The following is a 25,082-nucleotide window of genomic DNA, read 5'->3' as shown; positions in this document are numbered from 1 at the left end:
AATGGGCGGAGATTCAGGCTCATTCTGCAAGCTATTCAAAAGACATCATGGGAGAGTTAAAGGCAGAGATGAGTTCAAAGCCAAATCAGAGGACCCAAATCTCATGTTCACAGCCAATCAAGAAACACCCTCGTCGCAGCCAGAAACAGTGACAAATGACAAAAATGACTATTCTAATCGAGGGTGAAGAGAATCAACATGACTCCTACAGTGAGCTACACAATTACTGATTTTTGAAAAAAAATAAATCTGGTGTGAGTTAGGAGTCAGTGTGTGTGTGTGTGTGTGTGTGTGTGTGTGTGTGTGTGTGTGTGTGTGTGTGAGGCTGGCATTCTGGGCAGAGAAAGTTTAGTGATTGTAAGCTTACAGGAGGGAACTAAGAGAGGCCGTTAAGCTACGCTGTAAAGGGACATCATTTTTTGCAGAACATACACACACACACATATATACACACACACAGACACACAAAAAGGGCAGGGGGAGGTTCCTACAAACCTTACCTACAAAAAAAAACAAAACAAAAAAAAAAAAAACAACAACAAGAGCAAATAAGAAAGAAGAGTAAAAAAACAAGTCAATACAATGGAAACTGAAAGCATCGGGAGACAATTCATTACAGTGATAGGAGAGCAGGAGAGAGTGTGTATGGTGAGGTCATGTTCTCCACGTCAAGTTCCAGTTAAAGCCGAGTCCCATCCCAATGAGTTTCCAAGTAACCGTACAATAAAGCTCTTTCCCTATATTATTTAACATACAACATAAAGCATAGCAGCGGATTTCTCCTTCCTGTCAGCATCTACGACGGGCATCACTCGTACAGAACAACCACACTGCTTATCCCTTGTGTTATCACTTGTGTTATAGCAGCTAAACGGTGGTAAATGTTACATAAATGTCTCACCACAGAAAAAAAAAAATCATTATCTCTCTGTTTAAAAAAAATAAAGAATACATAATGTGTTTTGAATGAATGAATGAATGAATGAAGTCAACACCTTCTGATCAATCAGAATCGAGAAGTCAACGACATTGAATTGTGGCATAGTTTAGATTAAATCGGTGTCTTCCGTCATTAATCTTCCCTCAGTGCAATCGTGTTGAGAGTTGGTCTATTCTGCTATTACGTTAACAGGAGAAATGAAGCAATCCGTCAGTACGTTCACGTGGACAACAATGATCCGATACGAACCCGATTAAGACCATACTCTGATTAAGAAACTAGCATGTAAAACAGCGATTATTGATAATCCGATTAAAGTCATACTCGAAGTAAACACAAATCGAATTAAGACGTGAGGAGTATTCCTGTTTTATTTATTCGACGTGCATTATAGACATGTGCACGCCTTAATCACACTGACCTCGTGTGAGAGTTTTCACCGCATTGTGAGACAGCACACGTACACACACGGCAGCGCTCGACCGTTTGACGGCAAACGAGAGAGCACGGCTGCGTCCTAAACCGCACACTTACCTGCTATATATATATATATATATATATATATATATACATACACACATACACACACACACACACACACATTACACTACTGAATACATGCATCTCGGCTACTATATAGATGGTAAGGACGCGGTTTGGGACGCAGCCCACGGCGTCAAGCAGTCGTCTATATGCACGTACAGCGTGACAAATCATTAACCGCACTTGACGCTTTCATAAAATTAAAAACACCCAAAACTGTATATGGTCCCATTATGAAGACTGTCTGTATGTCGATACGTGAAATTCTGGAGGGAACGTCGGACGGCGTGGCGCGGTGATGTAATGACGTGTGTTGTTAATCCATCTATGTTCTAGAACACGTAAAACAGGAACATGAAAGGAACATTCTAGAAGAGACTCATGTAAACACCTTAATCAGATCACTGTCTTATTCAGAATAAGGATTAATAGATCATTTATCTATTAAATAATAGATTATTTATATCCATGTAAACACAGTCCATGATCAAGTCTGCGGAGATCTTCGTCTACGACCTCTGTCAGAGTTTCTATTTGAAAGTATCGGGAGACGAATTCCTGCCTCACTGCATTCAGGGCCACGTGTAAAGAAGTTATTCCGTTTAGAACCGTTTTTCTTGTAGCTCATATAAGAGCACCCTGTGAGTCCATGAATCCTAATCGACAAACGAGGCAAGAACGTTACTAAGAGTCCAAACATGCAAGATTAGGAAGAATGAAGTCCTATATTTCCTCACTTCAAGTCTCCTTCTTTCCTTAAGGACACGCAGCTAATCGACTTCCCTTCGTCTCATCCGGACCATCTCTCCTGTACGACAGCGACGGATCCTGACGGATCTTTCCCTGTCTTTTCCTTATCTATAGCAGATACGATAGTAGTAAGAAAAAAAATAAATTAATTAATTCAGCACAGCACCAACAATCACTCCCTTTATGTTGGTCTTTCTGATGAAACTCTGAACCCTTCACATTCATAAGTAAAGCCTGCGGTGCTTTTCATTTACGAATGGCTGCACTGTAAGCACAAACCATAACGGGAGTGCATGTAGTGGACTTCACCATTGCAACAGCTGAGAAATAACAGCTGACCAACAGAGGGCGTTTGTGTGCTCTTGTGTAACACAAAGCACCCACACGTGTGTCGAACTGCGCACAAACGAAAAGCTTTCATCCACGCAGTAGTCTCGAAAACGCGCACCGACACCAACTAATTTATCGGTATATTCCTCATACGAAACCGGCAGTAGAATAGAAATACCACGAAAGTAAATCGACTTCCTGTAAATCTAGAAGAAGAGGCGAGAACTACGCGTGCTACTTCCGTTTCTCTGAAAGGAACAGAACGTCCATCAAATCATAAGATCACACTTTATTTAAAAAATTACCTGGTTAAAGAAATTAAACTTTGTACGTTTTTGAACTCATCTTCAACGCAAGGTTTCGAACAAACCCGAATCCAGACTCCGTACCAGCGATGCGCGATATAGCCTTCAAAATACACCGCCGGTCAAAAGTTTGTGGACACTGAAATGTTTCTCCATGATCTTAAAGACCTTTTGATCTGACGGTGTGTGATTACGTGTTTGAAATCGGTGTCGTAGACAAAAAATATAATCGTGACGACGTATTCGTTTCTTTCATTAGAAAACGAACATCTTATTTACACAAAATATATATATATATATTTTTTTAAACGGACGACTCGGAGAGAAATATTCCGAAAAGCAGGCGATGAGAGTCCGGCGTCGGTGTGAACTCCTTTAATACTGTTTAAAAAGCAGCTCAGGGGAATTCCTCAAGAAATCGGGTGAGTAAACGCCACGAATACGTTTCTGGAAATTCTAGGCAAAAACGACCGATCGGAACATTTCCTCACATTTATCACAGTCGATATACGTTTATATGAAGACGGTGCCTAGACTTCTCGACTACGACTACGACGGTGCCTACGACTTCTCGTCAGTACTCGGTTGTTTTCGATTGGGAAAAGGAATAATAAATTTGTTGCGCAGAGCCAACAGCGTTTGTGCAAGTCCTAGGGTTGTTAAAAGCCCCTGAACCGAGTGATCGATTGCTGAATAGACTCTCCGTCTGCCAGCTATGACATCATTATCCAGGCAAGCGAGGACACGAAAGTGAGAAAGCCATTTTGAGCTCCGGGCTTTCCGTATGCAAACTTAACTTGGACCCAAGCCTAAGCAAATACAGGAGGGGGGGAAGAAACCCCCCTCCAAAAACACACACACACACACACACAACACATGCTTGTGCATACAATTCACTGGGCTTTCTCCATTCGCGTAAATTTGAAATACTACTCCAGGTAAATCATATATTGTGTTTTTACCGAAGGTAAAACGGTCCTTGATCTGAACCAGGTGCCGAGCGCGACGAGGCAGAAAGTGAAGCCTCGGCTATATAAAGTCATGTTCGCTGGTGTCTGCACGTCCCGTTACGTCATTCGAGGTCTTTTGTCTCTGCGCAGGGTCCTCCGTGTATGGTTTGGACGAGAGACAAAGAGTCATGCAGAGTCTATTCAGAGCTGCTGTTTCATAAACATCTGGCCAAAAGCATTCCCAGACTCAGGTCAGGGAACCGGTCATGCTCCTTCCTAATCTTCCAGTGCTGGTGAGCTGCAGCAAATACTTCACGGGATCCGGTCGCGACTACTAGAACCGCTATGCGCGTTATATTCTCAGCTAACGAACAAACGAACATTTTTTTAAATCTGTTGCACCTTTTCCTCATAGCAACAAAAACACACAAATACTACCTCCATTTAAGTCTGAGGAGTACGCCTTCATTGCGAGTGCGAGCGGCCTGCCCTATCGCGCCCTCGCGTCTCAAAGCAGCCGATTGTTCTTGGAGACAAGGACGGCTTGTGTGCGCGTCTGTGTACGGAAAACTCGTTCTCATGTCCCTGCCATTAGCATACACGCATATGAGCCTTGCAACCCGTAAACAGCGCTGTGCTCAAGGATTATTTACATCGGATTTTCAAGAGAAAAGGAGACAGAAAAGGGGGGGGGGTGGGGGTGGGGGGGGTCACGAGGGACAAAAAAAAAAAAAAAAAAAAAAGACTGAGAAACGAGGCTATTTCGGATCAGTACACAGGGTGGACCTGAACTTCCCCAGTCCTTTGTGCTATGCATGTATAAGATAAGATACGATCTTTCTGTCATTATCTCTCTAGAAAGCAGAGATCTTTCTTGTGCACTTTGGGGACTTTTGTACATCGCAAGCCAAAATAACTCACCTTCATCAGTGTTTGATCGGCGCTGTAGGTCAAAACATATCACGTGAGACCCCCCCCCCCCCCCCCCTACTATTTACCCCACCGCAATGCCGTTCTCCTTCTTGCCACTTCCTCCTCTTTATCCTGCGATCGGTTTATCTCTACAGACCTTCAAAGCGAGTTGTTCCCAGCAGCCAGATTTAACCGCCATGCAAAGACCTGACAAATCCTAGTCCTGCAGCGTTTATATACGGAGGAAGAAAAAAAAAAAAAAAAAAAACCGGCTACACAAACGACTGGTCCACATGAAATGTAGAATGAGATCGGAAACGGACGTGAAGGTAATGAAAATAAAATATATAATACATAGTAAATTATAAAGCCACTTATCAGAGAGGAGAGCTGTGTGTGTGTGTGTGTGTGTGTGTGTGTGTGTGTGAAGTTCCTTACCCTGCATCGTTTTCCCAAGGCCTTGTCCCAGCTTCCAGCCATGTTTCTGGAGTAGCCGATGGCCAATGTTATCCTAGTGGGAGGAAAAAAAAAGGGAAGAAAAACCAAAATATTCCAATAATAAGAAACGCTTCTCACACCCTCACATTCTTTCTCTCACACACACTTGACACAAGCACACATGGCAGCAATTCTACTTTAGGAAAATCTTTACTCTCCTCATCATCATCATCATGATCATAATCTAACTCTTTAAAGTCAGAACTCCTTGTCAGAGAAACGAAAGAAGTTGAAGACGTGGAACAAGGAACGAGAGAACGAGTAAAAGGACAAGTTCAAGTACCGTTACAAGAAGGCTCTCTGCAAAACTTAAAAAAAAAAAAAAAAAAAAAAAAAAAAGTGCTCGCTAAAGCCTACGGCCTACTCTACACAGTAAATGATGCATTCTTCATTCACCAAACAGTGGACTTTTAAAAACAAACAAAAACAAACAAAAACAAACAAACAAACAAAAAAAAAAACAGCCAGCACACAAACTGTAGTGAAAATAAAAACCCTCTGAGTCGACTGATTCACCTTCAGTCTCAGAGTAAGGGAAAAGGGAGACGCACGGTTATATATGTGCAGATACATCATGGCATGTACATACATATATAAGCCGCATCGGAGAGAGAGATTAATACACAAACGACTAGGAGCAAACGAATGATTAGAAGAAGAAGAAGAAGAAAAAGAAAAAAAAAAAAAAACAGAAGCAATACATCAACATAAAAACTTCCACAAGCTTTCTGTGAGTTCACCATGACAACAGAACCACCACGAAACATACAGTATGCAGCCAACAAGAGAGTGAGAGAGAGACAGAAAGCAAGAAAAAGAAAGAAATGGAAAGAGGGAGGAAAAAAAAAAAACAAAGAGAGAGAGACAAGAGAGAAAGAGACAGAGGCCTCGGGTTACCATTAGGAGGCCCAATGTATGTGCACGCGTGTGTGCGTGGGAGAAGACAAAAATTACAAAATAATTTATAAAAAAGAAAGAAAAATAAAAAAAAAAAAGGAGAGAGAAAGAGAGAGAGAGAAAGAGAGAGAGAGTGTCGGGATAAGATACCGTTCTAACACTTGATATTGGGATTTAAAATGCAACACTGTTCCATTAATTTAAACTAGGATCAAGCCAAAAAATTGTGCTAATCATTCCAAGCACACTGAATGGAGAAGAAGAGGAAAAAAAAAAAAAAAAAAAGTGTAACAAGCTACAAACAAAAAGTAATCATGAGTAACGTGGAATCTAAAAAAATAAATAAATTAATGAATAAAGGTGATTACCAAAACCATAAACCAGCATGCAGCTTTTTGTTAAAACCTCTTTAACAAAAAGGAGGCGGCGGTGTTAGTACGGAGCGTATACCGAGCGTATACAGGGAGGAAAAGGGAACCGTGGATGGAGGTTAGAGGTGAGAGAGCAGGCAACAGGAAAAGCGACGCACGAAGGCTTCTCTAAACTGAGGACACAGGCGAGGGGAAGGGGACGGGGTTAGGACCGAAAAAGCAAGCCGAGCCGTGAGAGGGTAGGTCTCGGAGCCAAAGGGGGAGATATGAACAAACGTTAGTGCGTGATGATTTCGTGGATGTGGTCACCAGCTCAAAACGCGCCTCTGCGTGGTCAGCACCGGTTCACGTCAGGAATATCCGAAATATCGTTTAGGTATCGCCGAGGTCACCTCTGCTCACGGTCCCGCCAGGATTTCGCGATCACTGAGCAAACGCCGCGATATTCGAAGGAGCTTGCGATTTCGATATCACTGCGGGACTGGGCCGAGACGCGCCACGGCGAGCTACACGAGTGCAGCTAAAACGCTCTCGTTTACCAACGAGCAGCTTCGTGCGATTGAGATTTCGCCGATTCGAGTAGTTTTCCGCAATAAATAAATAAATAAATAAACAATTTTTAAAAAAACATCACCCCAAAAGTGGATTCAACAAAATCGAGCGTGTTCGGCCGCAACAATCGCAAAAACAAAATCCCGTACGGCTTGAAAACATGACTTATATCGCGACTGGTTAAAGTGCTCTTGTCCAGATGATCTCAGAAATAGGATACGCTCTGTTAATCCCGTTAATCCCACACGCCCTTTATGGCTTAGGATACCAGAGCGCTTCCTCCAAATATGTCTATATCTTCTGCTGATCAAATTACAAGCTTGAGGAAAAAGGAACACGAGAGGAACCTGGCAGATTTCCTATTATAGATGTACACCTAGCGGCAGGCGCCGCAGCCTTTCAGGAAGGACGACAGGGCTCTAACCAGAAATTCAACAATGTGGAGACTAGGATGGATAATCGCTAATGAGTTAACGTCCTGCCATGAAGACCATGAATGCACTTACGCATTCAGATAAACGGAGAAAGAGAAGCATTGTGGTACCTCTATTCATTTATCAGCTGTGCACATGTGCTCGCAGCAAGCCCCGCCCAAACGGCCTGCAATGCAGTGGTTCTGCAGTGTGCCCGCACACACACACACACACACACACACACAAACGCTCAGTGCAGTTTGTAGGACAGGAACAGCCTCTGAATGGGGAGAGAGCAGAGATGACCTCATATTACCTACCAATCCACCCTACATTCAAGCCAATCGAAAGAAGGGACGGCTGATATAAATTTCCGAGCGGCCAATCAGAGTTAGCTCTGCGAGGGAGCCGGAGGCGCCGAAGAGCAGATGTTTCGCGACGTGACCGTGACAAGCGAGGCGGGTTTCGGGCGGATGAACAGATGAATGCGCTAAAATAAAAAAACAGACAAGATGAGAAGCAACAACGCCAAAAGAGTCCAACAGCAGTGCAAGTGGAGTGAAAACATATCCATACGAACCTGGCTTTTAAACCCTGGCCTGTCAAAAGAACAGTCAAACGTCACAAAAACGGCCAGACTCTACATCTCTCTACTATTCAAACTGACTTAAGTTTTTAATAAGCTAGTGCAAATGTCCCCCCCCCCCCAACTACAGGATGACAGTGACAGTGTCAGACATACACAAACACACTGTCAGTCTGTAGTTGTAAAGATAAAAGGGGAGGGGGGGGAGGGGGGGGAAAAATAAATATGTTATTATATTGTCCAAACAGGTACACACCCACAAGGATAGTGTGTTTGGTGGAGAGAGAGAGAGAGAGAGAGAGAGAGAGAGAGAGAGAGAGAGGGAGGTGTGCAATGTGCTGCTAATAACCCAGTGAGAGGAAGTGGGGAGAATTTCGGGGGGGGGTTAGGAGATTGAAATAAACAGGAGGGGTTTCGGAAGGGTTTGGAGAAAGAGAGAGAGAGAGAGAGAGAGAGAGAGAGAGAGAGAGAGAGAGAAACAGGGAGAAAGAGAGGGAGAGGGAGAGAGAGAAAGAAAGAGAGAGAGCGAAAAAGAGAGAAAGAGACAGAGAAAGAGAGTGGAAGAGAGAGAGAAAGAGAGAAAGAAAGAGACAAAGAGACAAAGAGAGCAAGAGAGACAAAGAAAGAAAGAAAGAGAAAAAGAGAGAAAGAGACAAAGAAAGAGAGAGGAAGAGAGAGAAAGACAAAGAAAGAGAGCGAGAGAAAGAGAAAGAGACAGAGAGCGAGAGAATGAGAGTGAGAGAAAGAGAGTGAGAGAAAGACACAAAGAAAGAGAGAGAAAGAGACAAAGAAAGAGCGAAAGAGACAAAGAGAGAGAGCGAGAGAAAGAGAGAGAAAGAGAGAGGAAGAGAGAAAGAGAGAGAGGAAGAGAGAAAGAGAGAGGAAGAGAGAGAGGAAGAGAGAGAGGAAGAGAGAGAGAGAGAGAGAGAGCGAGAGAAAGAGAGAGGAAGAGAGAGAGGAAGAGAGAGAGAGAGTGAGAGAAAGAGAGAGGAAGAGAGAAAGAGAGAGAGGAAGAGAGGAAGAGAGGAAGAGAGAGAGCGAGAGATGTACATGGCAGCGAGTGTGTGTATGAAGCTTGGTGTTTGTGTGTATGGATGAATCCTCGTGGTTCAATAGTCTTTTATCGGTTGCTGATGCTGCTGAAGTCCTCATTACAGGATCATCACCACATCACGAGGTCAATCACACTGAGAAGCGGAAAACTGTCAATCCTGTAAATCACGTTTTCAGGCCCCGTGGAGCCGCTCTCTCAACCGGCCCACGCCAGCGTACATCTCACGGCTCCGAAACTTTAACATGCTTAAAATCCACGCCCTTCCATGACCGACCCCGAATCTGCAACGCTTCACCTCGTGAGAAACCAGAGACTCCGGACGTACGCGCTGAGCAGAGATGAGCCTGCGCCGGTTAAAACCAAATAAACGTAAATCTCCGTTCAATCCTCCAACCTGATTGGTCGGCAGGTGCGCGTTATTTTCGTACAACGGCACGGCTCGGACACTACAGGGTCACATTAATACGCTTGTTCCAACAAGTCGCTGTTTCTATGGTAACAGTTCGTACGCAGAGACCGGACGTCACACGGTATGAAATCGCACTGTAAAATGCGTGGTGTTGTTTATAAATAAATTAAACGCTGTAATCGCTGTGGTACGAGCGGAATAACACGCTCCAGACCGTGCTGTTATAGGAAAATAATACACAGCATCCTTCAGTCATAAGGAACGTCCCTGACCCTCCATATAAATCGTTGAGGTACTGTCTGGCGTCCCCCTGCACACTAGCTACTGAAGCTTAACCATGACGGAGAAGCAGTTCCGGCTCGGGCGTGTCGTTTCCACAGCAGATGGAAAATGACTTCCGACCTTTCCTCTACAGAACATTCTTGGATTCAGCTTTCAAACTGTGTGTGTGTGTGTGTGTGTGTGTGTTGGCTGAGACAGAGAGAAAGAAGAACATGCTTGTAAGTGCAGATACCTGAGATTAGACCAGTGTGTTTGTGTGTGTGTGTGTGTGTGAGAGACTAACGTAGCTGCCCAGTGCACATCTCCCAGGGTTTGTGAGGTTATTGGTGACAAAACATAAAAGAGAGAGAGGGTTATATACTTGGAGATGAGATACAAGTATGACTGCTACCAAGATAACGCATGCAAAAGAAAAAAAGAGAGAGAGAGAGAGAGAGAGAGAGAGAGAGAGAGAGAGAGAGAGAGAGAGAGAGAGAGAGAGAAACAAGAGATAAAGGTGTCAAAAGAGTTGAATGAATATATTCCAATTTAAGAACCACAGACCTCTAACTGCCTACAGATCACACACACACACACACACAATGTGCGGCATACGAGGGGCGCAGAGAAGCGAGAGCGGGACACACGCGTGAGGACGACCGTCACTGTCGCGGTGTTGGGAAATGCCTCTGACGCTCGCTGCTGTGGTTCCAGGTTCCAGAGCAGGACGCTGAAGGACAAATCCATGTTCGGTGTGTGAATCTGCAGATTAACTGATACGCCTGAACTCAAAACCGGTCCTTATTAGGTATGCTTTTGGAACACAGTGACGGTCATCACACCAGGTACTGCAGAGTGTGTGTGTGTGTGTGTGTGTGGACTCTGCTGTCTGCGTCCCTCCATAGACAATAGTGCAGGAGCATGAATCTCTTCAGTCAGGCAGCTGCCAGGCCACGTCTCCGTTCTCCTGCTCTCTCTCTCTCTGCCATCCAAAAATAATCCCGACTAAAAATAAGGCTATAAACTCGGCGGTTTCAGTTTTACAGATATTAACCGCCGGGCGTTTTAGTTTTAATAAAACGGTGGAACGTCTCGTATCGGGGAAAAAAACAGCCGATTTATTCAGGTGTGGTGTAAATGACCACGAAATGGGGGTGGTGAGTAAAAACACGGGGTCTGAAGAGATTAGATTTAATAAATCCGTTTTTAGAGCTGGGCGATATGACGGAAATGCATCATGTATCACGGTTCTCAAAAACAATACGTACCCCGACTTACAGGTTTACACACGACAACAACAACAACAACAACAAAAACCCTTTTATTTCATGTTTTTACATTTAAAAAACAAACAAAACAACTAGGATATTTCAAAACAAGGACACTGGCATGATTTATTATATAACGATATCGTTATTACGTCGTCATCACATCGCCCAGCCCTAAATCACGCTACTATTTCATTCTTGATGCAATTAGTCTAATATCAAGGTTGGAAAAAATGCTGCTGCTTTACACTGGAAATAACGTGCTCCGTTTCAATGCCTTTCAGGTCTTTAATAGTGAAGTACTGTGCTAAACCATTAAATAATGATGAACTTACTCTAGTAGTAATAATAATAATAATGCAGGGTAAATGATATTAGAGCTTAAGTCTCACATACTGGAGCAGAGAGAGCGCTATATAGAGATGAGGAGAGCAGTCGGGCATACTCTGCTCTGAATGGAACACAAAAAAGGGGGAGATTTTAAATAAATAAATAAATAAATACATGAATAAATAAGTAAATAGCTGCCTGCGATATTATCTACGTGCCTAGTCAGCGAATAATGCAGTCCCAGTTGCACAAGCACCATGCCAGCACATAATGACAGAGGGTACTGTACACCGAATCACTGTGTTGGAGAGAGAGAGAGAGAGAGAGAGAGAGAGAGAGAGAGAGAGAGAGAGAGAGAGAGAGAGGCAGAATGTGTGTGAGAGAGAGACAGAAGAGGTGTGTGCAAGGAATAGAGAGAGAGAGAGAGAGAGAGAGAACGACAGAGTGAGATAAGCGTTACAAGGAGCCCCTAAAGAGACAGGAGTAGGAGAGCAGAGCGTGCAGATACAAACCGGGTCAGAGCTGCTTAGCTAATTGGGGCCAATTCGCTGCAGGAGAGAAATGTCGAACACCCCAAGTTGTGTACAATACTGTAAATATCTGAAATTACTGTCCTACACAGACACTAACACAAAAACAAAACACATACACAGATCACTGGAGTGCAATCTCACTCACACACACACACTACACACTCAGGAACACACTTGTACGCTCAAGCTCGTTTCGTGGAGTGGAGAACACACTGAACAACCCGAATGAAGCGTTTCCGACGCTTATCTACCGATCCGTGTTTGTCTGCGCATTCACGTTGCATAAATAACGCCTCGGTTTTCGGTAATATGGAAAAAAAAAAATAATAATAATTTATCGCTAACTATTAGAGATGCTCCGGTGCACCGAAAGGCCATTTTTCCCCCGCTATGGGCTGACGGTTTAAAAACATCCGGTGATCAGAGCGGATTATATCCCAATCGATCAAAAGAGGGCGGGAAAACACATGGATTTCGTGCTGTGCTTAAAGATGTCGTCTCTTGTGTGGAATGATGAGAACACTGCAGCTTGTAATCTCTGCACTGCTAAAATCTTACCCCGGAGGTGAGCGGCAGCGAAGCAGGAGTTTCGGCATCGGGTCTATCCCCGACCCCCTCCCGCGCTGCAAGCTCACCCTCGTGCTGAATTAAAGGGCCAGTACACCATTGAAAGATTTAAATGAAGAGGAGTCGACAAAAAAGTACATATTGCACATGTGTAATATTTCATATCCAGTTAATGTTAATATATAAAAGTTGATATTATATATGACCAGTTTGATGTCAGTGATGCAGTAGAAATGCTTGTGTTTGTGGAGAGTGAATGTGAGACTAACAGGAGGTTTTTTTTTTACAATTCAGACAATGTTAATATGAATGAATAACATTCAATACGTTAATAATCATTCTTTAATCTTCAGAATTGAGTTCATGTGTTCATGTTAGAGTAATGTGTGTTCTGTTGATGAGACCAGTTACTGTGACACAACTTGTTGAAATGGAGAGAATAAAGTTTTTATTTGCATTTCTTTCAGAATTGTGGAATTAATGATCATTCATTTAAAGGAAGGCATGAAAGGCAGAAGTATCGGTATCGGCCGATGTCGCTCTGAATAATCGGTTATCCGTATCGGCTGAGAAACGTGGTATCGGCGCGTCTCTACTAAACGTTACTGTGTGCGAGAGTGAGAGCGATGGAGACGCTTCAGGACGGTGTAAACACCACTATAGCTGTGAAGTAGGCTCTTGGCAGGTCTTTACACAGCAGAAGGAAGAGGCTAATCTAATTCCTGACACAGAGCGACTCTACTACTGCAGGAGGCAGAGCACGCTCTCCTGAGTGGACGCGAACACTAGCGATGCACCGAAAGGAAGATTCCGGGCCGACGTCGAAAAACCGAAAATTCAGAACGCGCTCGGCCGAAATAATTTTTTTAAGCCCATATTAAAATAGTTTTTTGTGTGTGTGTGTGTAATTATATTAATATTAGACTTTCTTTTTATTATTATTTCATGAATTTAACGAGTCTGAATTGAAAAACTACAAACCGGTAAAATTCATCGAAATTAACACCCAAACAAAACCAATATTAAACATATTATTCCTCATTCAGTTCGGTAACAATCTAATTAAACGTTTAAAAAAAAAAATTTCAAATCCAATTATCCAAATCATGTAAAGTTGTACAAAACTATTATGCTATTCAAAACAGCAGCCAAGTAAAATGAACCAGGCCTCTGCTCTGTTTATGGAAACGTATTTCCACTTCAATGAAAGATTATCCCGCAAAACAGCGGCAATGTGTCAGGTTTCTCTTCGAGAACAAAAGTTGCTCGGCTTTCTGGAAGGAGAGACGCTTCCTCTTCTCATCAAGAACATGAGATGCTGCACTGAGCAGTCTCTCAGTCTCTGTGCTGGTGCTCGCAAGCGATGGAAAGCATGGCCGCGCTTGTTGCGGCGCTGCTGTGGATCGGGGCTCTAATCGAGATAGGAGGAGTCACGGATAGCTCCAAATACCAATCTACCCATCTATTGGGTGTAATCGATTTACAAAACCGGCAGGCCTCTGTTAGACAGCTGAAGAAAAATTTCACCTTCAAACAAGACAGTGACCCAAAGCACAAAGGCAAGTCGGCACAGGAATGGCTTCAGAAGAAGATAATCAACGTACTGGAACGGCGCACTCAAAGCTAAAGACCTATGGAATGACTTGAAGAAGGCAGGGCACAGGAGATCCCTTCACGGTTTGATAGATCTGGATCATTTTTTGCAAGGATGAAAGGAATAAAATCAAGAACTGCTACGTTGATAAGACATTTAACCAAAAATACTAGGAGCTGTAAACAAAATGATCATTTAAAGGCGTGTGTACACTTATGCAACAAACCTAGTGTAAGCCGCCGCCCCTCCCTCCTTAAAACATTTCTAATTGTTTTTCATTTGAATTTCGGTGTGAACTTTCTGAACCGGCTCAGGCTACCGCTTCTTAAAAGTTTCGTTTTCTTTTGTTAAAAGCTGCTAACGTTGTACTTTTCATGTAAAGCTACTTTGCGGGTCTATCCAACTCTGACCAAACGCAGATATTGGTATCTTACATAGTGTGTGTCATCCACTCCACGCTTTTAAAATCAGTAAACATGTCACAGTGACACAGACAGGTCTTGAGCATGACCCCCCCCCCCCCTCCCCTACCACACACACTTACATCATCTTTCACAAACACACAGCACTCATATCTGTGATCAAAGTAAAATGGTGTGTGGGTTGATCACAGTGATTGGTACAATCCAACAGCTCTCCTGTCCTCCATCGTGTGACTATGGTAACGACACTGAGGGAGGGGCGAGAGAGCTGGGAGGGACTCTATGGGGGCTCTGGAGGGACATAAGGTCACATTTAAAGGGTAAAGGGGGGATTCTATGGTCTTTAAAAGTGGGCAACATGACACTACAAAGGGGGCGGGACTGACAGCAGAGGAGGTGTGGTTATAAACTCTTGACTGCACCAATCATCCACTCGTACACACAAACAGTCGTGGATCTAATCCAATGGTATGAGAGGAAAAAGGCGCGACCTTACCGGTTCTATGGGCTTGTCCAGGGAGGCCTGTTCCAGCTCCAACTGGCCCTCGTCATACTGGTCAAAGTGATTCCCACCCTGCGGTCACAAAGACACAAACGCTGGATTAGATATAAAATAAATAAAAGGATGTTCCAATCCTCTTGTTTCCTCTCTCGCAAATTAAATTCGTCCAGGATTAAATGTACATGAGGTCCTGGAGTAATTTCCTAGATTACAAGTGCTACTCCGTGAATGTATTTCCTTCCTGGGGGGGGGGGAGATAAATACATTTTTGACTGCTGCTACTTACTGTATTTAGTCTCATACTGCACGTATTAGTGACCGATATTAAACACTTCCTGATTCATGAAAAGAAAAATGGATGCTTTAGGAAAGGAACTCCACTACATACTTGGTCTGGGTGTGGTCAAACCACGACTACACGCATCATATATAAAAGCATTACATTATTTTCACATATACACAATAGACAACTTTTCTTCATGAGCTACGTTTCCATCCATATGTTTTTAATGCAAATTTTTGCACGCTGGGTAGAAACACCAATAAAATCTCCAAAACGCACATTAAAAAAAACAAACAAACAAAAAAAACACATCTAGTAATAAGTAATGATAAAAAAAATTATTATTTGATAAGAAGACCTGCGCATGAACGACGATGGAAACATATTTACCGAATAAATTCCTTGACACTCATTTAAATAAATAAATAAATAATAAAAAAAGTCATGCGACTCTGCCTCAACAAATCACGCGTTTGGATAATCAGCTCAGAAAAAAACAGCCGAGCGCGAGCGAGACGTGTGTTCGGATAGACGGCGAGGCGGTGATCTCCCCCGGAAGTGACGATTTTTTTTCCGCAGTTAAACTACGAATGATTTCACCGTTTATATTCGAACTGCGTTTACAGTTATTAAACTGATCAGCATTTAACGTTAAAAAATTTATTCAAAAAATCTGACCGTGTGAGGTAAACATTCGGGTTCGTAGAAAATACAACCCGCTAGAATCACGCTCTTCCGACGGTAATTTTATGCGAGAGTTTTATCACCGATAAGACGTATAGGACATCCGTATAGACGTCCCCCTGATAAAACTAATCCGAGGCGAAAAATTGATCTTGTTACGTTATAAAGAAGCTGCAAAGCTTGTAGAAGAAAACTTAAAAAAAGTTACTGCTTTGAAGTTTCTTGTAGAGAAAACTTCATCGTACTGACAATTACGTTTATGCGTACGAGTGTCGGGAATAGTGTACCTGTGTACGCGGTTACTATAGAAACGATGCAATTGTATTGAGCTAGTTAAGATGAAACGGTTCAACAGCCCTTTAGTAGAAGGAAGAAAATATTACACCAATAAATATCTCACACCATGATGTCTGTTCCACCACCATATTTATTTCTGCTCACAAAAAACACACTCACTTCATGAAAAAAAGAAAGTCAGAGAACTAAAAGCCATCTCAGCGGATATAATTACATACACATATACACACACACATACATACACACAAACATATACAGTATCTCACAAAAGTGAGTACACCCCTCACATTTTTGTAAATATTTGATGATATCTTTTCATGTGACAACACTGAAGAAATGACACTCTGCTACAATGTAAAGTAGTGAGTGTACAGCTTGTGTAACGGTGTAAATTTGCCGTCCCCTCAAAATAACTCAACACACAGACATTAATGTCTAAACCGCTGGCAACAAAAGTGAGTACACCCCTAAGTGAAAATGTCCAAATTGGGCCCATATTTTGTGTGGCCACCATTATTTTCCCGCACTGCCTTAACCCTCTTGGGCATGGAGTTCACCAGAGCTTCACAGGTTGCCACTGGAGTCCTCTTCCACTCCTCCATGATGACATCACAGAGCTGGTGGATGTTAGAGACCTTGTGCTCCTCCACCTTCCGTTTGAGGATGCCCCACAGATGCTCAATAGGGTTTAGGTCTGGAGACATGCTTGGCCAGTCCACACACACCTCTTTAGATGTCTGTGCTGTGGGCAGCAAAAACGAACCTCAATGACATTCCAATGACAAATCGGTGGCTTGAATCCCAGCCCTCATCTCATCTACATTCAAACTGCTCTAACCAGCTCTTGCCCTTACACCACACACACAGAGCCACACAGAGCCACACAGAGCCACACAGAGCCACACAGAGCCACACAGAGCCACACAGAGCCACACAGAGCCACACAGAGCCACACAGAGCCACACAGAGCCACACACGAGTCAAAACTGCTACCATTTTTAATCTGAACTGCGGTGCCGAGGGCCACGAATTAACAAGGTTTAAGACACTGACACGGATGGTTCCTGTGTCGAACCCTGAAGCACGGTTCAGTCCGGGTGTAGCTGTCCAATCCATGAAGACCCTCGTCCGGACACGGGAATAGTCTCGCCACGATCTCAAACCACCAAGAGCTTGTGAAAGGACAGGCCTCGTCTATTCTAAAATCACGAGTCTGCCTGCCAACAGCCCGTATAAATAAGCACAGGCCAGAAATTAAACACTCGCGATCCATGACCATCTTCCTTCCCGAAGCCATTCTTCTGATCCTGATCTCAAAAGGAGAGACGCAAACATCACAGGAGTCACCCTGAGAATATAATCCCGTCTATACGAGGCTAACTGAGTGCACGACAAAAACTCTCCCGGAAACAATACCGCCTCATGTGTGGTTACTAAACAGTACAAAATGTTCCAAAGCACAGAACAAGGAGTGTCTCAACACGGAGAACGATAAGAAAACATGAAAATAGGTGGAACCCAATACACACACCAGAATATATATTATTCATTTAGGACTGCTGTTTAATTCAGTGCTTTCTGCATCAATAGTTATATTATATTATATTATATATTTTATTGTTAGTGTGACATTTAATTTGACTCTCTGAATGATCTATGGTTTATTTTATCCATCAACACGACACTTGAACTTGTCTACCACTCATAGGTTTTTGCAAATTATCATTTCATTTGTAAATGAATTAAAAATAAATCCATCGATGAAGAGCTCAGCTAACGTGATATTTGCGAATGCACGCGAATAACCAAATTGATTAATTTTAAAACGTTTCAATATAATATAATTCACATATTTGAATATATTTTGATACATTTAACAAAATATTTTATAGATATTATTTAAACATTTTTAAAACTAACCTACAGTCCCCCTGCAATTACAGCACTGACCACTAGGGGTCCGCAGAAACACTGCACTAGACGGTAGAGTACATAGGCTAAGTGTATAGTACGTCATTTGGGACACAACCTTAGTATTTACTCTCCGAAGCATTTTCAGAACGGAAGTAACAGTGAGTAAACGTACCGCGCGCAGACCAACTTATCGATAATGAGATTCGCTGACAACGATATTCATCATCGATTATCATCAATTTTATCGATTAGTTGTTGCAGCTCTACTATTATTATTATTATTATTATTATTAACCATTAACTCAAACTGGTATGCTTCAACACCTTAGAAATTTAGCATTTCACGTCGTTCCAATTCGTATCACGTGAAGCTGTGCGACCGATACAAGGTCGACACATCACGGCGTGACCTCTTTGGAAAATTTCCCATTTTATACAACACATCTTTCGTCGACGTCGCAACAATAACACTGCGTGTCGGAATCCATGATGTGTGGATCAAAAACATTAATAAAACTTTTTTTTTTTTTTTTTTTAAACAAAACAACGCCGTGTTGCATGATGTCATATCCGGTCGCCGCCCGTATTCGCAGCGGTCTCTGAAGCCGCTTTACAGGGTACCTTCTTTAGAATAGGAACAACGTTAACACTTGCAGTACTTTATTAAAATGTAACTACACTTCCAACTTCATCCCTACTTACCACTGCACAGAAGCGAACTCTCTTTAAAAAAGGTCTTCAAGAATGTCCTCGAAGCTCCTGCCAGATCTCTGCCCTATCCGTTGCTGCAGAGGAAGATGGCGAGTTCAGACGTTTTCCGAGAGATTTTCGGCCAAGCATGGAAAATGGGGAGGGCAGCGTCAGGCGGCGTAAAAGTTGTGCCAGGATCAAAATATGTGTGGGGACGGACCTCAATATAGTGATTAGTTTTACACCTAGAAACGAAATTCATTTGAAAGGCATCTTCGCTTCTCAACGTTTCTGTAGTTAGACAACTAGTTAGGACGACGGTATCGGGAATCACTAATAGGTTCCAAGTATTGCAATGGCAGATGGACGTAAATATCCGTCGGGATACGTGACGTCCGCAGCTTTAAGATCGACAAAAATACAGCGTGTTGTATTTGGTAACGTGGGTTTCCTTTGCTCCTGGTTTGTATCACACTGTATATGAACCTCAGTAAACTTCTGTCCGACATCGGAGCGGAGCAACAACCCATCTTTTTTTTTGGTCCATCCACTAATATTGGCACCCTAAAATAGTTTACCAGTTTGTGCCTTTTTTTTTTTTTTTTTTAAGCATTTAATCTAATCTAAAAGCTCTTTAAACTAATCTAAAGCTTGTGGACAATGGGTTGTTTTTTTGTTTTCAAAGTATAATGTTAATTTTTTTTTAATCCTCTGCACAATGTGTAGCATACCCCACATAGATACATTTAATACCTTTTTCATAGCCTTCAATTTGTGCAATGTTTGAAGTAGAGCTGCAACAACTAATCGATAATAATCGATGATGAAAATCGTTGTCGACGAATCTCGTTATCGATTAGTCGGGCTGAGCAGCACGGGGCGCGTTTACTCATTACGTTACTTCTGTTCTGAAAACACACATCAGAGAGTAAATACTAAAGTTGCGTCCCAAATGACGTACTATACACTTACACTGTGCACATTGTACTCTACCGTCCGGCGTATGAATTTTAGAAAGGTTTTTTTTTTACTACCCGGAAGTATAAGCCGCTTCCTAATAGACGGTGCATGACGTCACACGTACGTAATGTGACGCCGCTAGCTTTAGCAGATACCCAGAATCACCGACAATGACTTTCTTCAGTTTACTGTTTATATCAACTGTATCATTCATTCATTCATTCATTCATTCATTCATATATATATATATATATATATATATATATATATATATATATATATATATATATATATATATATATATATATATATAGTCCTAAATGATTAAAATATATTCTGGTGTGTGGATTCAGTCTTATATAATTGGACAAACAGTTGTATAAAGTTTATATTTGTAAAAGTCAGTTTGTGGATTTTATTTTAAATAAACGAAAAAGTGGTACTGGAAGTTTGCCCCATCCGATTAATGGGGGGGGGGGGGTAAATAAATAAAAATACTAATATTCGGTCAACTAATCGATTATGAAAATAATCGTTAGTTGCAGCCCTACAAACAAACAAACAAAAAACCACTAATCCCAGACGAAGCTCATTTCCACCAGCTCTAAAACGGAGTTCTGACAAATTATAACTTCAAGGAGTCTGCATATGCGCATGTGTGTGTTTGTAGCTGACTGACACATTGCTGTTACAGAATATCAGAGAGAGAGAGAGAGAGAGAGAGAGAGAGAGAGAGAGAGAGAGAGAGAGAGAGAGAGAGGACACAGTTGATCTGATCTCACACACACGGAGCAGGATGCAGAGCGGTCAACATGGCCACCGTTCTTCCTGAGGAACGTCACAGCTGTGCCAATCTCCAAATCCATCGCTACTGAATATAGAGACCTGGGAAACGAGGTCATCCAAATGAACCAGTACATTCCAAGCTAGCTGCCCAAATAAAAACCTCACAGTCATCCTCAGAAACACACACACACACACACACACATCAAACATGTCTGCGAACTGAAAGGATGATACATCACCAAAGCTTTGGAAATGAGTCGGAAGGACCAGAGACATAAATAACGAAATATGAATTGCAAATATGCACAAACACACACACACACACACACACCCCTCAGGTGTGAGAAAAGTGTCTTTGAGTAAAGATATCTCTGATCACGACGAATAAAATTTTTATCTTACTCAAAGCTAAAACTTAATAAATAAAAAGATTCAAGCAGTACATAGCAACTCAACAAATCGCTCAACAAAAATCCTTAGTAAAAATCGACACTGGATGTCCACATGTCAAAAAGAGAAACAACACTTCACCGTTAACATAGAGCCAAGGACATTATTTACACAGGAAAAGAGCATCTGTTTCCTCCATTAGAGACACACAGGGAGAAAAGAAAAACAACAACTGGGCATTTGGACAACCCAACACATTCGGCAAAGAACGGAGGTGAACATTTGCTGGCCGTGAAAGACCATCTGTCTGCAGATAACTGCATCTCATCGAGGAATCTCTCTGAGGTAGGTGGCTGAAAAGCTGAATTCACAAACTTGTCACCATGCGGCCTGCTAAACAAGAGACATACACTGCAGAATAAACACACAAAAAAAAACAATCCAGTCTTTTGTGTCACACACAAGGTGACGACATCTGACACAAACCAAATATCTCAACTTTAATACAGAAGAGGAAATGGTGATTTTTTTTTTTATTTTATTTTATTTATAGCAAGCACTAGAGCCTTGAGCCACTAAAACACTGACAAATCTCAAAATAAGAACAGGTTAATAACAAAACAAACAAAAAAAAAAGCTCCAGGTTAAAAACAAGCTCCACGTCTACAAGGAAGACAGCGTCAGCATTATAAGCATGGACTTGAAAATCGGCCATGCAAAAGCATGAACACGAGAGGCATTGTACCGGGGAAAGCCGAGAGGGACGCGTTCAGCATATAAAACAGCACCAAGCTGCCAACTTTGTGCTACTGGGTCTGGTGAATTTTTAGGCTCCTCTAGCAACTTCATTCCACAGTAAATAAAATGTAAAAAATAAAAATAAAAATAGCGTAGTGACAATTCTAGCAACTTTTTGATTAGTGACTGTCCTGCACTGGTTACGGATCTCCAGCCGACAGCACTGGATGGATGAGATGAGGGAGCAGGCTCAGTCCACTCACCACCAGCGTGCAAAGCCTCAATAAGTTACGCTTGCACGAGCCAACAACCCATCACCACTGTTTCCAACAACCAATCACTAATCACCAACATTCCCAATGACCAATCACCAATCACTAAGCACCACAATGACCAATCACTAATCACCAACATTCCCAATGACCAATCATCAATCACTAAGCACCACAATGACCAATCACTAAAGTCCCCAATGACCAATCTCCAGTCACAAACATCCCCAGCGACCAACCACCATTGTTCCCAACAACCAATCACTAACCACCATTGTTCCCAACAACCAATCACTAACCACCATTGTTCCCAACAACCAATCACTAACCACCATTGTTCCCAACAACCAATCACTAACCACCATTGTTCCCAACAACCAATCACTAACCACCATTGTTCCCAACAACCAATCACTAACCACCATTGTTCCCAACAACCAATCACTAACCACCATTGTTCCCAACAACCAATCACTAACCACCATTGTTCCCAACAACCAATCACTAACCACCATTGTTCCCAACAACCAATCACTAACCACCATTGTTCCCAACAACCAATCACTAACCACCACAGTTCCCAACAACCAATCACTAAAACACCACTGTTTGTCCCTCCCATTTACGTTGTCTGAACTCTCTTCTTAATGATATTGATTAAAAACGAGTTATTCCATCTGTAACCGTCTCCTTTGTGTTCATTTCCCAACCCCTCACGAACACAGCTTCATTTTCTTTGCGTTCTTGATAGAAAGTATGGCAATTAAAAAAACAAACACACAAACAGCTCATTCATGGCGAGTCGTAACCAAAAACGACTTCTTTTCTCAAGGAACGAGTTCTTATTCATCTCCATTATATTGACCTTCATAAATCTCCCTCCTTCGCTTAACGACGACGTGCGGACATGCAAATGATCACGATGACCCAATGAATATGGAAATGACCTCATGACGTCACCCAGTGACCTCTAGCTCCTGTTGGAGCATGCAGTACCCACTTTCCCCTGAAAAGACTGTACAACGACACAACTTGCAGGCTGTCACTCTGACCCACCACTAATTCACAGCTCCAGCTAGCTTTATTACTAGCTAAGTTTTTGGTCTAGGGTTTTTCAGTTACAATCACAATACATCGCACCTTACAAATAATTTAAGATGAAATTTGTTTTCTTACTTGCTGGAAAAATAAAAAAGCGACGACAACAACAAAAGGACAAACCCCAGGGCGTGTTGTATGGATTAGCCTACAAGCTAGCGGCATTTTATTGTATTGTTTGTTTCAAAATATTGTTTTAAACAATTTTAAACAACTCGGAACAAACAGTGAGCTGGCATTAGTATTACAAATAGTCTTACATTTACGTGTTCAAACGTATTCACGGTTTATTAAACATAATAAATCCAATTCTGACTCGCTTTTATATAAGTGCTGCGTATTAAAATCAGGCGAGCTGTTTAAGTACCTAGCTATCCATATTGATATCGATAACAACATTAAATGCAAAAGCAAGGGAAGTTTCCATCCTATTTATTAATCAACAATGCAATAAAAACATTAGCGCATTAGCCGAGTTAGCTATGAAGCTCTTAGCTAGCTAAACACGTTAGCTAATAGCTAGCACTACAGAAAGAACCTTAAAGGAATGATAGGCGCTGCAAAAGTATCACCGCACACAAATCTTCTTCTGCATCCTCGTCGTTTTGGTTGTGTTTACCTGGAAATCACGTTCCTCGTTGAACCTTGAAAATCTATCAGCCATTTTGTCTCCGCTCCTCTCTCGTCTCTCCTTCGTTTCGGAATCTGAGCGCCTGAAACGCCCACAGGACACTCAGAAAGGCGAGCAAGGACCAATGGCAGAGCGAGTCAGGTTGATCGATGGGTTTATTGTCCAATCAGATTCTACAGATAGAAAGGCTTTCTGTAACAGCGTAGTTATGTCAAGTAAATCGACTCGGCTTCAACACCTTCTGTAAAGATTTCAATTGATCTCTATTTTTACGCGTGTAAATAGTTTATTTAACCAATCCTAAGCTTTAAAACAGCATTCTTCTTTGGACAATAATCCGATAAATGTCCGCCGCACTATATAGCGTTGTAAATCTACACGGAGAGGCCGCCCCCTAGTGGTGAATTTGTGCATTTGACAACACCGTTTCTTCTTACTTTTCATTACAAAACAGAATCACAATAAATAGTTGTATTGTATAATTGTAAAAGTATCTTACTAGTTATAGAGAAGAGTGGTTATTATAAATACTAAGGAATTGATGGGGAACTTTTTGAATGACAAGGCATTCTTTATGCCAAACAATATACAAATAAAATGTCATTCAGTTGTTTTAGGTCTTTAGAGAGACCTGCCGTTTAGAAAGTTTAGTACAGGCATGCTTATAGAAGGATGCTTTTCATTTTTACTGTTTCATACTATTTAAGAATAGTAATTTAGACATTCACTCCATGAGCTACCGGTATGATGGAAAGTATATATTTATGGGAACTAAATATTGGGGGAAAAAAATTCAAACATAAACCTTTATCTAAATGTCTTTAAGACAATGGCCATAACATTAACTTTAACATTAAAACCACCTGTCTAATATTGTGTAGGTCCCGCTTGTGCCACAAAAACAGCTCTAAACGTCGAGGTATGGACTCCACAAGACCTCTGAAGGTGTGCTGTGGTATCTGGAACCAAGACGTTAGCAGAAATTAGAGTAAGTTCTGTAAGTTGCGAGTTCAGGCCTCCATGGATCTGACTTTTAGATTTAGATTTTTTTTGTCCAGCACATCCCAGCGATGCTCGAGTGGATTGAGTTCTGGGGAATTTGGAAGCCGAGTCAACCCCTTGAACGTTTTGTCATGTTGTTCAAACCGTTCCTGAACAATTTTTGCAGTGTGGCAGGGAGCATTATGCTGCAGAAAGAAGCCACTGCTATTACGGAGTACCGTTGCCATGTACTTGGTCTGCAACAATGTTTAGGTAGGCGGTACATGTCAAAGTAACATCCATATGAATACCAGGACCCAAAGTTTCCTAGCAGAACATTGCTCAGAGCATCACTCTGCCTCCACCTGCTT

The 25,082-nt window shown here is 42.0% G+C and overlaps 1 protein-coding gene across 6 annotated transcripts in view; it reads right to left on the bottom strand.

Moving 5' to 3' along the window:
* The window catches only part of gpatch8 (G patch domain containing 8), a 35,015-nt gene extending 11,179 nt beyond the window's left edge, over nucleotides 1–23,836 (bottom strand). For 2 of the 6 annotated variants that reach the window (XM_017458438.3, XM_017458447.3), the window contains exons 1-3: nucleotides 23,719–23,836; nucleotides 14,982–15,059; nucleotides 5,169–5,241 (exon numbers count right to left, since the gene is read on the bottom strand). In XM_017458438.3, coding sequence (XP_017313927.1) covers nucleotides 5,169–5,241; nucleotides 14,982–15,059; nucleotides 23,719–23,763 — 196 coding nt within the window. In that variant the 5' untranslated portion in view covers nucleotides 23,764–23,836. Of the gene's footprint in view, nucleotides 1–5,168; nucleotides 6,187–8,041; nucleotides 8,061–11,881; nucleotides 11,918–14,981; nucleotides 15,060–23,718 lie in introns of those variants that run through there. The other 4 variants (XM_017458473.3, XM_017458455.3, XM_047160437.2 and 1 more) reach the window with 3 other exon arrangements.
* Between the last annotated feature and the right edge of the window lie 1,246 nt (nucleotides 23,837–25,082).

This window comes from Ictalurus punctatus, chromosome 2, assembly GCF_001660625.3.
Source record: "Ictalurus punctatus breed USDA103 chromosome 2, Coco_2.0, whole genome shotgun sequence".
In the NCBI taxonomy this organism is placed as follows: domain Eukaryota; kingdom Metazoa; phylum Chordata; class Actinopteri; order Siluriformes; family Ictaluridae; genus Ictalurus; species Ictalurus punctatus.
This window is presented reverse-complemented; position numbering and strand designations above follow the sequence as displayed.